This window comes from Grampus griseus (assembly GCF_964374135.1).
Source record: "Grampus griseus genome assembly, chromosome: 3".
Classification (NCBI taxonomy): Eukaryota; Metazoa; Chordata; class Mammalia; order Artiodactyla; family Delphinidae; genus Grampus; species Grampus griseus.
The window spans coordinates 58668382-58684607 of record NC_139019.1 but is presented as its reverse complement, the minus strand read 5'-3'; the positions used below and the strand labels follow the sequence as shown (position 1 = coordinate 58684607).

General features: G+C 36.4%; 1 protein-coding gene across 1 annotated transcript in view; it reads left to right on the top strand.

Annotated features, from left to right (window-relative positions):
- The window catches only part of ANKRD31 (ankyrin repeat domain 31), a gene marked incomplete at its 5' end in the record, with an annotated part of 130763 nt that overhangs the window by 61594 nt on the left and 52943 nt on the right, over window positions 1-16226 (top strand). The window contains 4 exons of the mRNA XM_082651880.1: window positions 601-2119; window positions 2643-2813; window positions 4643-4780; window positions 12567-12709. Coding sequence (XP_082508006.1) covers window positions 601-2119; window positions 2643-2813; window positions 4643-4780; window positions 12567-12709 — 1971 coding nt within the window. The remainder of the gene's footprint in view (window positions 1-600; window positions 2120-2642; window positions 2814-4642; window positions 4781-12566; window positions 12710-16226) is intronic.

The window sequence follows — 16226 nt, the reverse complement described above, 5'->3', positions numbered from 1 at the left end:
TCATCTGGTGCTTGTGTTGTGATGTGTGAGAGGAAGCACTGTCCCTGTTTTAATCTTGGCAGCCCACAGTAATCTTTCCATGCAGGCCAACTTGGTTGTATATCTGTCTTTTTGTTTTTAAATCCCTTCTTCCACTGCCCTACCTGTGGTCTCTCACAGATACCAGAGGAAGAAACTCTCTTAATTCTAGGTCTATCTATATAACAAATGGGAGAGGAGAGTGTTTCTACAGTATTCTTGTAAAGATTCCTTGTAAAGGAATTACCTGATTGTTTTAAAAGCCTATAAAAATTAGGTAGATTAAAATTTTTCATTATGTTTAGTAAGATAGATAGTGCCAAAATACTGGCAAAAAGAAATTAAAATGTACAGGAGAAAATAAAGATTAGTACACATACTGAGTCTATTACTTTTGCCTTTCTTCTGTTAGTCTACTTTTCTGAAATACAAACCAGGTTGTATATATCCCAGCAGGTCCTGTGGTGAGATCAAATTATAACGTTGAATGGAATATTAGTTTGCTTTATCTCCAATCCAGAATGAATTAAGTGTAGAACTATAGTTGAAAATTAAATCTAACTATGTATTTTGTTTCTACAGAAACCAAAATTCAGTTCTAAAAATCACAGTGGGTTTGTTTGTGACGAAAATTCCAAGAGACAGAAGCCAGAACATGTAAAAGTCAATAAAGGAAGCAAAGAGGGTTTATTTATAAATAAAGAAGATGTATATGAACATTACCAAAAAGATTCCCAAAACACGAAATTTGGTAAATCCAAGTATAAACGATCAACTCTTAACCAAATATACTCGACAGAACTCAGAAAGGACAATCTCCATGGTGTTGAGGATCCCAGCACAAATGTGTCTGAAGATAAAGGAAGAAGAAATACACGACATAAAAGAACTCAAGTCGATGATGCAATCCAAGAAAGCGATCCAAGAAAGACAATAGCTGTCTCTTCTTCCAGAAAAATAAACAGATTGGTTACTTGTCAACAACATACTCTCCAAACCCTTGATGACCTTCCAGAAAAGTCATGTAAACCTTTTAGCCCATCTCTGTCAGGCCTGAAAAATGGTTTAAGTAACGATGTTGAGACTTGTTCATTTCCCAAAGAGACACATACCCAAAGCCTGGATTTATCAGATAGACAAGAAATAAAATTTTTGGAATTAGAATCCACTGACCAAGCTGAAGCCGTTTCTTTCTCAGGACTTTCTTTACATAAAAAAACCGAGTTACCACTTGTTGCTACAGATCAGCAGCCTCATACTCACCAAGAACAGCAGCACATTAGCCCTTATAAATCTCATGAAAACAGTAACTCAGGTCAAAAAGATGAGAGCCCTAATAAGTGGGAAAACTCTTCCCCATCCTTTATAAAGGAAAATTTTAATAATGATGATGATGGTGATTCCTGTGCTCCTGAGGAGACTGTAACATTTAAAAAGGTGATAAGTTCTTCAGGTTGCAAAAACCATGATAATTATAAAGAGAATAAAACAAATAGAGAAGAAATGGATTTTCAACAATTTTTACCTTCTCAAGACCATTTTTCACAGGAAAATGAGTTAATAAAAGCAGGCAGCCTAACCATATTTCCACAACAGGAAGCTGTTAATTTTTCTAATTCAGATAATATAATAGTTTCTGAACATGTTTCAGATTATGAACAATGTACATGTGGAACTTCTTTTGATCACTCACATGGCAGTCCTGAACATACTTCCCTTGCTTGTACAAGAACACTCTCAACACATGAAGTTTCAAAGTTGACTAGTCATGTAGAACTATTCGAGAGGCCTCAGGATTGTAGCCCCAGAATACCAACTCCTTTAATGAATGAAACGGATACACATATTGTGGAAAAGGTGAATAAGGAAGGAGACACTAAAAGGAATTACACTGACAAAGGCCAAAAACCAAGTTCTTCAAATAGGCCTTTATCCAGAGTTGTTCATTCTCAAGTAATGGAAACAACTAAAGTTGAAAAAAGGAGACAAGAGATCAAAACTATACATAGTATAGGCTTTCAGTCCATTGACAATATCAGTAAAGAATTGACCCTCTCACAGCTTAGTCAAAGAGAAGAGAAGGAAATTTCTCACAAACCAGGTATTAGTAGTATTGCTCAATTTGTACACGTTTCCTATAGATTTACTTACTTCACAGAAATTTCTAACTGAATTTCACTCAACTTATGCCCAAACTGATAAGAATGAGGACATGTGGACCATAATTTGGAGATACTTTTAATTAGTTAAGTAATGGTATTTACTTTGAAAGAATGTGCTAAATTGATATTGACAGGAGATAATAAACAGTATTTCTATGAGTTCTTATGTTTCTATGAGTTTTTTTAATATAGCACCTTCTTAGTATCAAGAAAGCGAACAACATTTTCATAGCAGGAAATTGTTAGCTCCATTGATTTCAGTGATTCACAGTTGAAATTGCATCCAGAAAACTAATTTATGTTTGTTGTATGAAAACATTTTTAAAGGCTTCCACTCCTTTAAAATAAGCAGTCCAGCTAGGAACAGAAACTTGGAACAATTAACATGACTAGACTCTTTTTTAGTCATGTAACCGGTAAGGAGAACTACAACACTGATATTGCAAAATGTTTGTTTTTCAGGTGAGGAATTAACTAATAATGTCAATGGAGATGAAAACACTATAAGAAATTGTGAGGAGAAGAAAGAAAAAACAGATTCAGAAATTCACATGCCTACTAACATCCAGGAATACAAAAAAGTTCAGAATTTCAGAAGAAGGCAAAATTTCTTGAAAGCTACCTGCAGCCAAGGTTTGTATTCCTATTTTTATATAGGAAAAGGTTTGCATGATCAAGCCTAGCAATCCACTCTGCTTCAAAGAATTACACATTTTCATATTTACCGTTTTTTTTAGTCATTCACTAATTTATAAGGTTATTTCAGCTATATTTGTCAGATGGTTTTACTGTAATCCACAACTTGAGAATCTCTTAGTCTTCCAATATATTGTCATATTTTTGCCTATGACTTCTAATTTGTTACGTTAGAGGAGATAAGATAAACAGTAGAGACAGCAAGAACGTTGAGCGGGGGCAGCACATCTGAATTGTGTCAGATCCCTTAGATACTTCCACTGAGCCCTTTTAACACATGGGAAATTAAAGAAGCATAGCCACTAGTTTCTTTGTGTCAGATGCATGAACTGTATGTGTTTGGCAGCATGGATAGCTGACTATTCTTTGATAGTTCTTGGAGCTAGTTCTGTGTGAACAATAGACTGGACTACTTCAGGTTAAATGTTAAGCACCGAAAAGTTGATTTAGTAAGAAAAAGTTGATATAGTAAGAGGTAGGAATATAGGCATACTCTTTGAACCTTCCTGCATTGTCCGCCTGTCATGTAAACTAAAGCTCTTCTTATACATACCTCCTGTAGCGGGTTGAATAGTGGCCCCCCAAAACATATGTCCATGTCCTGTTCCCTGGAATCTGTGATACTATCTCATTTAAAGAGTGAACATTACCTTGTTTAGAAAAAGAATCTTTGCAGATGTAGTTAAGGATCTTGAGATGAGGAGGATGTCCTGGATTTTCCAAATGGGACCCAAATCTTACAAGTATCCTTATAAAAGAAAAATGGAGAGACCTTTGAGACACACAGGAAAGGAGAAGATAATGTGAAAACCCAGGCAAAGGAACAATGTGGCCAAAAGCCAAGGAAGCTAAGGAATGCTGGTATCCATCAGAAGTTGGAGGAAGCAAGGAAGGATTCTTCCTTAGAGTTTCCAGAGAGAGTGCAGCCCTGCTGACACCTTGGTTTTGGACTTCTGGTCTCCAGAACTGTGAGATAATATATTTGTGTTGTGTTAAGCACAACACAACCACCCAGTTTGTGGTCATTTGTTACAGCTACCACAGGAAACTAATACATTTCTCTAGCAGCACTGAATCATATTTTAATGTAATTTTTTACATGTCTGTCATTCCACTATACTGTAGGCCACTTGAAGAAGAGATATTGTCTTTTATTTTCTTTATATGATGTTACAAAAAATCTTTTAGTACATCATTTTAGCATAGTTTGGGAAAAAAACTATTCACTGTTTTTAGTTCCAACTCAAGTCTAACTTGGGATGCAAGGAAAAGATTTTAAAATCTTCAGATAATGATATTGTACTACATTTTCTATGAAAGAAAACGAAATACCCAGTAGGCCATGGTTTGGTTCTTGGCATCTTTTGTGATCAGAAACACACCCACTGAGATATAAGAATAGTTATAGAAAGAGGATTTTTATAAAATCACAATTTGGTGTAAGAAAATTTTTATTCATTGATAGAGGACTACTGAGAGTGAAGTGAGTGTAGAAATGAAGCAAGTTATTATTTGTTTTAATCAAGCATATGATAGAGTGAACAACTGCTAGAATGGATTTGAAGTAATGTGATCAGATGCTCTATCAATTCTTTACAAGTTATATTTTTAAATAGTAACAGCAATGATATTAATTGAGGTATGTTTCTGTGTAGTGCATCCTACTTAGGATGTTCTGAGGAAGTTGCTGTGTATTTTCTAAGATCCTTCATAATAATCAGCACTTGGCAGAAAAGAATACTCAGTTTTGCTTGGCAAATTTACAGAAATGAAAACAGCTGGGATCAGTAAGAGGAATGCCAGAGGAGAAAGCCGGCTTCATTTGGCTGCCAGAAGAGGAAACTTGTCTCTGGTGAAAGCTCTGATAGAATCTGGAGCAGATGTGAATCTAAAAGATAACGCAGGTTTCGATTTTTAATTGTAGTTGTCTTTATAATTTGAACTCACTGATATACACATTTCAGCTACCCTCCCCCATTTTGATCCTGGCTGATATATAGCTGCTCACTTTGAAAATCTTTTTATAATATATTATTATTTAGTTGAATAGTAACATTTATCTTGGTTCACACCAATTGCTAAAATAACCTTCTCCTTTGAAACAGTTTTTAACATACGTTTGGGAGCATTCAGAGGGAGTATACAGAATGGGAAGGGAAAGAAGCTTTATTTAGAACTTTTCCTTGGAGGCCTTAATATCATTATCTAATTTTGTAGAGAATACCAAATTTTCCCATTTCCCTGTCCCTTCTTTTCTTTCCTTGTCTATTAATACTGTTCCTTTTTTCTCCCATGTCTTGTTTTTATCTTAAACCTCCATTTTTAAATTTATCTTCTAACATTTTTCTCAAGCACAAAAGAAACTTGTATAAGGAATTCCAGAGGGAAAAAACTCAGATTGATTGATCAAATGTCACTTCAAAGAGAAATGTGACAATACAAGATATAAATAGGAAGGTCAGATGATCTTACTCTATTTTAATATCTAACTTGAAACCATTTGACATGATTAGTATTTACTTTGGTCCCATTATATCTTATGCTCTGTGAGTCTTTTGGCACTTGTATCAACAAATATTTTTGATGTGGTTAAGTTGTTTAAAAAAATGAAGCATACTTTTTTATTGAGGTATACTTGATTTATTATATTAGTTTCAGGTGTACAACATAGTGATTCAAAGTTGTAATATTGTACAACTGTACCTCAAAAAAATTTTTAATTACAAATAAAACTAAAAAACAAACAAAAAAACCCAAAGTTGATAGATTATATTCCACTTAGTTATTGTAAAATATTGGCTGTATTCCCTGTGCTGTACAATATATCCTTGTAGCTTATTTATTTTATACATAGTAGTTTGTACCTTTTAATCCCCTACGCCTATCTTGCCCCTCCCCCCTTCCCTCTCCCTACTGATAACCACTACTTTATTGTTTATATCCATGAATCTGTTTCTGTTTTGCTGAATTTGCTTGTTTCTTTTATTTTTTAGATTCCACAGGTAAGTGATAACATAGAGTATCTTTCTCTATCTGACTTATTTCACTACGCATAATACCCTTCAGGTCCATCCATGTTTTTGCACAAGGCAAAATTTCATTCTTTTTATGCCCAAGTAGAATTCATTGTGCATATATATACACAAACACACACACACACACACACACACACACACACACACACACACACACACCACATCTTTATCCTTTCATCTGTTGATGGACACTTAGGTTGCTTATATGTCTTGGCTATTGTAAATAATGTTGCTGTGAACACTGGGGTGCATGTATCTTTTTGAATTAGTGTCTGTTTTCTTCAGATATATACCCAGCAGTGGAATTGTTGGATCATATGATAGTTCTGTTTTTAGTTTTTTGAAAAACCTCCATACTGTTTTCTACAGTTGCTGCACCAATTTACATGCCCAACAGTGTACAAGGGCTCCCTTTTTTACATATCCTCACCAATATTTGTTATTGGTGTTTTTTTAATGATAATCATTCTGACAGGAGTAGGATAATATCTCATTGTGGCTTTGATTTGCATTTTTTTGATGATTAGCAATGTTGAGCATCTTTTCATGTGCCTGTTGGCCATCTGTATGTCTTTGGAAAAATGTCTATTCAGGTCTTCTGCCCATTTTTTGACTGGCATGTTTCTTTTATTGGTTTTGAATTCTATGAGCTGTTTATATATTTTGTATATTAACCCCTTATTGGTCATGTCATTTGCAAATATTTCCTCCCATTCAGTAGATTTTCTTTTCGTTTTGTCAGTGGTTTCCTTTGCTGTGCAAAAGCGTTTAAGTTTAACTGGGTCCCATTTGTTTATTTTTTATTTTGATTCCTTTGCCATAGGAGACAGATACAAAACAATGTTGCTATGATTTATGTCAGAGTATGCTGTCTATGTTTTCTTCTAGGAGTTTTATGGTTTCCAGTCTTACATTTAGTTCTTTAGTCCATTTTGAGTTTATGTTTGTATAGATGTGAGAAATGTTCTAATTTCATTCTTTTACATGTAGCTCTTCAGTTTTCCCAGCATCACTTATTGAAGAAACTGTCTTTTCTCCATTGTTTATTCTTGCCTCCTTTGTCATAGATTAATTGACATAAATGTGTGGATTTATTTCTGGGCTGTCTGTCCTGTTCCATTGATCTGTGTGTCTGTGTTTGTGCCAGTATAAGACTGTTTTGATTACTGTAGCTTTGTAGTATAGTCTGAAGTCAGGGAGTGTGATTCCTCCAGCTCTGGTCTTCTTTCTTGAGATTGTTTTGGCTATTCGAGGTCTTTTGTGCTACAGTACAAGTTTTAAAATTATTTGTTCTAGTTCTGTGAAAAATGCCATTGGTATTATGATAGGAACTGCATTGAATCTGTAGATTGCCTTGGGTAGTACGGTCATTTTAACAATATTAATTCTTCTAATCCATGAACACGGTATATCTTGTCTCTCCATCTGGGTGTGTCATCTTCAGTTTTTTTTTTTTTTTCATCACTGTCTTACAATTTTCTGAGTACAGCTCTTTTACCTCCTTAGGCAGGTTTATCCCCAGGTATTTGTCTTTTTGATGCAGTTGAAAATGAGAAGGTTCCTTAATTTTGCTTTCTGATAATTTGTTGTTAGTGTATAGAAATACAACAGATTTCTGTATGTTAATCTTATATCCTGCAACTTAACTGAATTTATTGATGTGCTCTAGTAGTTTTTTGGTGGTGTCTTTAGGATTTTTCTATGTATAGTACCATGTCATCTGCAAAGAGTGACAGTTTTACTTCTTCCTTTCCAATTTGGATTCCTTTTATTTCTTTTTCTTGTCTCATTGGTGTGGCTAGGCCTTCTAATAATGTGTTGAATAAAAGTGGCAAGAGTGGGCATCCTTGTCTTATTCCTGATATTAGAGGAAATGCTTCCAGCTCTTCACATTGAACATGATTTTAGCTGTGGGCTTATCGTATATGGTCTTTATAATGTGGAAGTATGTTCCCTCTATACCTGCTTTGTGGAGAGTTTTTTTCAAAATGGATGTTGAATTTTATCCAAAGCTTTTTCTGCATCTGTGGAGATGATCATATGATTTTTATTCTTCAATTTGTTAATGTGATGTATCACATTGAATGATTTGTGGCTATTGAGCCATTCTTGCATCCCTGGGATAAATCCCACTTAATCATGGTGTATGATGTTTTTAATGTATTGTTGGATTCTGTTTGCTAATATTTTGTTGAAGATTTTTGCATCTATGTTCATCAGTGATAATGGCCTATAATTTTCTTCTTTTGTGTGTTATCTTTCTCTGGTGTCAAGGAGATGCTGGTCTTGTAGAATGAGTTTGGAAGTGTTTCTTCCTCTGCAATTTTTGGAATAGTTTGAGCAGGATAGGTCTTAATTCTTCCCTAAATATTTGGTAGAATTCACCTGTGAAGCCATCTGGACTTTGGTTCGTTTGGGGTTTTTCATTACTGATTCAATTTCATTACTGGTAATTTATCTGTTCCTATTTTCTATTTCTTCCTGATTCAGTCTTAGGAGACTGTACATTTCTAGGAATTTGTCCATTTCTTGTAGGTTGTCCTTTTTATTGGCATATAGTTGTTTGTAGTAATCTTTTATGATCCTTTGTATTTCTGTGGTGTCCATTGTAACTTCTTTTTCATTTCTGATTTTATTGATTTGGGCCCTCTCTCTTTTTTTGTTGGTGAGTCTGGCCAAAGTGTTGTCAATTTTGTTTATCTTTTCAAAGAACCAGCTCTTAGTTTCATTGATCTTTTCTATTTTTTTTAGCCTCTATTTAATTTATTTCTGCTGTGATCTTTAAGCTTTCTTTCCTTCTACTAACTTTCAGGTTTTTTGTTCTTTTTCTCTAGTTCCTTTGGGTGTAAGTTTAGATTGTTTATTTGAGATTTTTCTTGTTTCCTGAAGTAATCTTTTTTTTTTTAACATCTTTATTGGAGTTTAATTGCTTTACAATGGTGTGTTAGTTTCTGCTGTATAACAAAGTGCATCAGCTATACATAAACATATATCCCCATATCTCCTTCTTCTTGCATCTCCCTCCCACCCTCCCTATCTCAACCCTCTAGGTGGACACAAAGCATGGAGCTGATCTCCCTGTGCTATGCGGCTGCTTCCCATTAGCTATCTATTTTACACTTGGTAGTGTATATATGTCCATGCCACTCTCTCACTTCATCCCAGCTTACCCTTCCCCCTCCCCATGTCCTCAAGTCCATTCTCTACATCTGCGTCTTTATTCCTGTCCTGCCCCTAGGTTCTTCAGAACAATTTTTTTTTTTTTTTTAGATTCCATATATATGTGTTAGCGTGTGGTATTTGTTTTCCTGTTTCTGACTTACTTCACTCCTAAGGAAATCTTGTATCGCTATAAACTTCTCTCTTAGAACTGCTGTTCCTGCATCCCATAGATTTTGGATCATTGTGTTCTCATTTTCATTTGTCTCTAGGTATTTGTTGTTTTTTCCTTTGATTTCTTCAGTGATCCGTTGGTTGTTTAGTAGTATGTTGTTTAGCTTCCATGTGTTTGTGTTTTTTGCAGTTTTGTTCTTGTAGTTGATTTCTGGTCTCATAGTGTTGTGGTCAGAAAAGATGCTCAACATGATTTCAGTTTTCTTATATTTACCAGTTCTTGTTTTGTGGCCTAGCATGTGACCTATCCTGGAGACTGTTCCTTATGCACTTGAAAAGAATGTGTATTCTGATGCTTTTGGATGGAATGTTTTATATATATCAATTAAGTTCATCTGGTATAATGTGTCATTTATGACCAGTTTTTCTGTATTGATTTTCTGTCTGGATGATCTGTCCATTGATGAAAGTGGGATGTTAAAGTCCCCTATTGTGTTACTGTCAATTTCTCCCTTTATGTCTGTTAATATTTGCTTTATGTATTTAGGTGGCCCTATATTGGGTGCAAATATATTTAAAATCGTTATACCTTCTTCTTGGATTGATTCCTTAATCATTATGTAATGTCCTTCTTTGTCTCTTGTAACAGTTTTTGTTTTAAAGTCTATTTTGTCTGATGCAGATATTGTTACCCCAGTTTGCTTTTTGTTTCCATTTTCATGGAATACCTTTTTCCATCCCCTCACTTTCAGTCTGTGTGTGTCTTTAGATCTCAAGTGAGTCTCTTGTAGGTAGCATATATATGGGTCTTGTTCTTGTATCCATTCAGCCACTCTGTGTCTTTTGATTGGAGCATTTAGTCCATTTACATTTAAAGTAATTGTTGATATGTATGTACTTATTGCCATTGTATTCATGGTTTGGGAGTTGTTTTTGTAATTCTTCTTTATTCCTTTCATCTTTTGTTCTCTTGTGATTTTATGATTATCTTTAATGTTATGTTTGGTTTCCATTCTCTTTTTTGCATGTGGCTCTATTATAGATTTTTGATTTGTGGTTACCATGAGTTTTATTTATATATGTGTGTGTATATATATATATGATTATTTTAACTTGCTGATCTCTTAATTTCAGGTGCATTTTAACAACCCTGCATTTTTACTCTCCTCACCTCACAATTACTGTTTTCAACATCGTATTTTTCATGTATTTGTTTTGTGTATTGCTTAACTGCTTATTGTGGATATAGATGATTTTACTACTTTTGTCTTTTAACCTTCCTAATAGTTTTGTACCCAGTTGACTTACTACCTTTACTGTATATTTGCCTTTACTGATGAACTTTTTCTTTTGTGATATTCATGTTTCCAGTTATGGCCTTTTCCTTTTTGCTTAGAGGAGTCCCTTTAACATTTCACATAAAGCTGGTTTGCTGGTGCTGAACTCTTAGCTCTTGCTTGTCTGTACAACTTTTGATATCAACATCAAATTTGAATAAGAGCCTGGCTGGGTAGAGTATTTTTTCTTGTACATTTTTCCCTTTCATCACTTTAAATATATGCTGCCAGTACCTTCTGACCTGCATAGTTCTGTTGCAAAGCCAGCTGAAAGCCTTATAGGAGTTCCCTTGTATGTTATTTGTTGCTTTTCCCTTCCTGCTCTTAATATTCTCTCTTTATCTTTCAATTTTTCCATTTAAATCACAGTGTATCTTAATGTGGTCCTCTTTATGTTGATCCTGTTTGGGACTGTCTGTGCTTCCTGGACCTGGATGTCTCTTTCCTTTCCCAGATTAGGGGAGTTTTCAGATTATTATGTTTTAAAGTATGCTTTCCATCCCTTTCTCTCTCTCTTCGTCTTCTGGGACTCCTATAAAGAAAATGTTTGTACACTTCATATTGTCCCAGAGAGCTCTTAAACTGTCCTCACTTCTTGATTTCCACTACTCTGTCTTCCAGCTTGCTGATTCGTTCCTATATATATCATTTAGTGTACTGTTAATTCCTTTTAGTGTATTTTTCATTTCAGTTATTGTATTCTTCATCTGTTTGGTTGTTCTTTATGTTTTCTAACTCTTTGTTAAAAACTTCTAACTTCTCTGTTCATCCAGTCTTCTCCAAAGTTCTTTTGTAATCCTTACAGTCATTACCTTGAACTCTTTCTCAGGTAGATTTCCTATCTCCACTTAGTTCTTCTGAGGTTTTATCTTGTTCCTTTGTTTTGAACATGTTCCTGTGTTGCCTCATTTTGCTTAACTAGTTATTTCTATGTATCTGGTAGACTTGTTACATATCCCACCCTTGGAGAAGTAGCCTTTTATAGGAAATGTCTTAAGCTTCCAGGAGTTCACTCCCCTCTGATCACTAGAGCTGTATGTTCTAGGGGTACCCCCTAGGTGGGCTGCATGGGTCCTTCTGTTGTGGCAGGCTGACTACTGTGTGTGGTCTCGTAGGCTTGGCTGGCCCCCAGTACAGTTGGTTGCCAGGCCCTGCTTTGTGTGGAGGCTGCTGGCCCCTGGTTGGTGGGGCTAGGTCACAAGGTGGCTGGCTGCTAAACCCCAGGGGACCCCAGGGCTAGTGCTGGCTCACTGATGGGCAGAGTCTGGGTATAGGAGATTTACCAGTGGGTGAAGCTAGTTCTTGGGACCAGTGCCAGCCCACTGGCGAGCAGAGCCAGGTCCTGGGATCTGGCTTCAAGACCCAGGGGTCCCAGAGCTCATGTTGGACTGCTGGTGAGTGGGGCCAGTTCCTGATACAGGTGGCTGTGGGGTTCAGTGTGTCCTAAAGTTTGTGTTGGCCTACTGCTAGGCAGAGCTTGGACCCAGCTGGTCCTAGGGTTGGTGCTGGCCTGCCTGTGGGTAGGCTGACTCCTGCCACAGCAGGCTGTGGGGCTGTAGTTGTCCTGGGGCTGGTTTCCACCCACTGTGGGTGAGGCTGTTCCCAAGGCTAAAGCAGCCTTGCTGGTGCACAGACCTGGGGCCTAAGGATTTCTCGGCTGGTGCCTGCCCACTGGTGGGTGGAACTGGGTGCCAGGGTCTCTGGCTACAGGGCCCTGTGCATCCTGGGTCTAGAGTTTGTGCACTGGTGGGTGGGTCTGGATCCTGGGCCCTCTGGTGGACAGGCCCGTGTCCAGGGGCAGCTCTGGGCTCAGGGATCTTTAGGTAGCCTGTTTTCAATATTATTTCTTGTCCAGTACTTAGTACGTACATTTGAATCAATAAAGTTAATAATTCCATTAGTGCAAATAAACTTAATAATGAATATACTACTTGAATACTGATTTGTAAGCAGCTTGTTTTGTTTTTTCTTTTTTCCCTTTTTAGGTTGGACACCACTTCATGAGGCAGCTAGTACGGGATGTAATGATATAATTGTAGAGTTGTTAAAAGCTAGTGCTAATGTTAATTGTGAAAATGTAGATGGAATTCTGCCCTTACATGGTGCTGTTGCAAACAACCATTTAAAGGTATAGTGCACATCAGATTAGGTTCCTATTTCTTTTTCTTTAAAAAGTGAGTGAAGACAGTGAAGATATTTTAAATTGCGAACTGAAGTGATTCCTTAAAACAAATGATTTTTAAAAACTGCTTAAAAGTACAAATGAATATGATATTACATATAGATTAGAAAACCAATGTATTTCCTAATGAATCATTTTTCCATTGTCTCTTCATCATGTAATTCATGTAAGTGACAATAAAATGAAAGGGCTAGAAGTAAACACAGCCTATTAATATAATACATTCCAATTTTAATTGCATTAAATGCTTTGCTGTTGTGTATAAAAGAGTCTATATAGTGATGATATATGTGACAGCCAGATGTTTTTTAAACTCGAAATTTCTCAGTGGGTTTGAAGTTTCAAAGAAATGGGTAAAAGCTCAAGTTGCTTGTTTCCTTGGGGGTTCTTGTATTTTTTTCTCCTTTTTTTTTTTTTTAATCAGATAGCTATGGTAAAAATATCACAAGAGAAAATCACCAGGGTAATTATTTCAGTAACACTCAATTTCAAATCTAGACTTTAAAATTCTCCAGATTTTTAAACTCATCTTTTTTGTTCGACAAACCTTAGAAGATTTGTCAGTAGGCAATATAGACTTCAGGAATAATTATTGGCTTTGAAAAATAGTTAAGGAAACTACCAGCAACAACAATAATATAAAGCCAAGGTTCATACAAAAAATTCCTTGGATCTCTCACTAAAACTACTTTTCTGTCTCTAGTATTTTTAATAGCCTGGTAATTTTATTTAATTTTATGAAAATATATCTCCACTGTTTTCAGTCTAAATATAGTCATGTGAAAGAATAGTATTGAATTTATGATTTGCAGAGATAAGAGAGATAAACTAATGATGAAGAATAATACCAAATGGGTGGGCTAATGTCCAGGGAGGCTTCTTTTGATCAAAGAAGCTCTTTGACCTTTAAGATATTTAAATTAACAAAGAATTGACAAAGTCTCAAAGTTATGTGGTCATGCAATGGAAGAAAGCAAACAGGAAGAGTCATTGAAGTGATGAACTTACTGGTTATATGTACAGGGAAAAGGTTACTTAAAGTGAAACCACTTAAATAAGGGCCAAAATTTCATAGTAGGAAAATCAGGATTTTAGACATTATCCTGAAAAATGGAATATAAACAAAATAAGGGGTTTCCCAATACCACCACCCCTATACTTGGAAATTTGTTAGAAGGTGTTACAGAGCTCAGCATATGATTGTATTCATAGCTAAGATTTATTACAGCAGTATAGTAAGGGTACACAGGGGGATCATCAGAGAAAAAGGTGGAGTCTGGAGGTATCCATGTGCAGGCTGTACTATGCACTCTTCCTTATGAGAGGTCACATACAGTTTGCTTTTCCCTCAGCAGTGAAAATGTAGCAACGTAAGTGCAATGTTTCTGTCCAGGGAAGCTCATTAGAAACTCAGTGCTCAAGATTTATATTGAGGGCTGGTCATGTAGGCACCCTCTGCCTAGCACATAGCAAGATTCCAGACTCCCAGAAGCGTAAATAAACGACATTGCTTGTGTAGACAGTTTAAGCACAGAGAGCCACTCATCAATTAGGGACAGTTTTATATCAATGTAGGGCACTGTTTACCAGCCAAGTTCACAGATGCCAGCTACAGACCAACCTAGCAAGCAGCCTTTCTAGATAGCAGTTTTATGCCTGCTAAGTTAACTCCTTTCTAAATAGTATTATATTTAGTTTCTAATTGAAATACATACTGATTTCTGGAACAGCAAAAACAGAATAATATATGCTTTCTGGGCCTAGCTTTTCTGGCAAAATAGTATGACAGCACATAGGACATCCTTTATCTCACAGTTGGTTTTTTGCATCATGACCTCAGGGAAGCTCTCTTTTTCAAAAATTTTGAGAGGTGCCACAAGTTTTCCCTAGGTCCTGTATTAATCCATTCGTATTCAAAATTTTTCTTTTTTTTAGGTTAACAGTTTTACCTCTAAGTTTCTCATTTATCAGTTGCTTCACAGATGCTTCAAGCATTTCTACAATATTATTATTACTATTATTATTATTATTATTTTTTGCTGTACGTGGGCCTCTCACTGTTGTGGCCTCTCCTGTTGCGGAGCACAGGCTCCGGATGCGCAGGCTCAGCGGCCATGGCTCACGGGCCTAGCTGCTCCGCGGCATGTGGGATCTTCCCAGACTGGGGCGCGAACCTGCGTCCCCTGCATCGGCAGGTGGACTCTCAACCACTGCGCCACCAGGGAAGCCCTACAATATTATTTTAATATATGACTTCAGGAAATCCTACATCTTTACATTTTGGCTTTGTAATCAATTTGTAGTGTATTTCCATTTTATTGTTGGCTATTTACAATATCAGGGACCAGTAGTAAATTGACCAAAACTCAAGAGAAATATGTTGACTTGATGGATGGAAAAAATGCCATGTTATTGAACAGAGAGGGATGTTTGATTAGATCAAATTTTGTAAGTAGCCTTCATAAGTGAGAATTTTCCTATTTTGAAGACTGTAGCTTCTCTCATAGAAATTTGGTAACTTCGAGGGTTAGAGAAAATGATAACTCAGATGTAGAGGGTCTTCTGTAAAGTAAATGCCAAGAACTGAAAATTCATCACAGGAAATAGCAGAAAGGGAGCTTGACAAAACACCGAACTGGATTTTAGAGAACTTGAGTTCTAGGCCTAGTTCTGCTGCTTGAGAAAGATAAAGATATCTTTACCCCTGAAATAAGGAATTTGATCTAGAGCTGTACTGTCCTATACTGTAGCCACTAACCACATGTGGCTATTTAAATTTAAATTACTTAAAATTAATTAAATTAAAAAATTCAATTCTTGGACTTCCCTGGTGGTCCAGTGGTTAAGACTTCACCTTCCAATGTAGGGGTTGCAGGGTTTGATCCCTGGTCGGGGAGCTAAGATCCCACATGCCTTGTGGCCAAAAATCCAAAACATAAAACAGAAGCAATATTGTAACAAACTCAATAAAGACTTTTAAAATGGTCCACATCAAAAGAAAATCTTAAAAAGAAAATTCAGGGACTTCTCTGGCGGTCCAGTGGGTTAAGATTCTGCCCTCCCAATGCAGGGGGCCTGGGTTTGATTCCTTGTCAGGGAACTAGATCCCGCATGCATGCCACAACTAAGAGTTTGCATGCCGCGACTAAGAGTCCTCATGCCACAACTAAAAGATCCCACACGCTGCAGTGAAGGTCCAGCCTGCGGCAACAAAGAATCCTAGTGCCGCAACTAAGACCCAGAGCAGCCAAAATAAATAAATAAAATTTTTTTTGAAAGTTTCAATTCTTCAGTTGCATTAGCCACATTTGAAGTACTCAATAGCTACATGTGGCAGTGGCTCCCATATTAGACAGTATAGATTAGGACATTTCCATCATAACAGAAAACTCTGTTGAACAGCTCTGGTCTAGAGCAAGGATTGGTAAATACTTCCTACAGAGGACTAATCAACAGTTTAGGT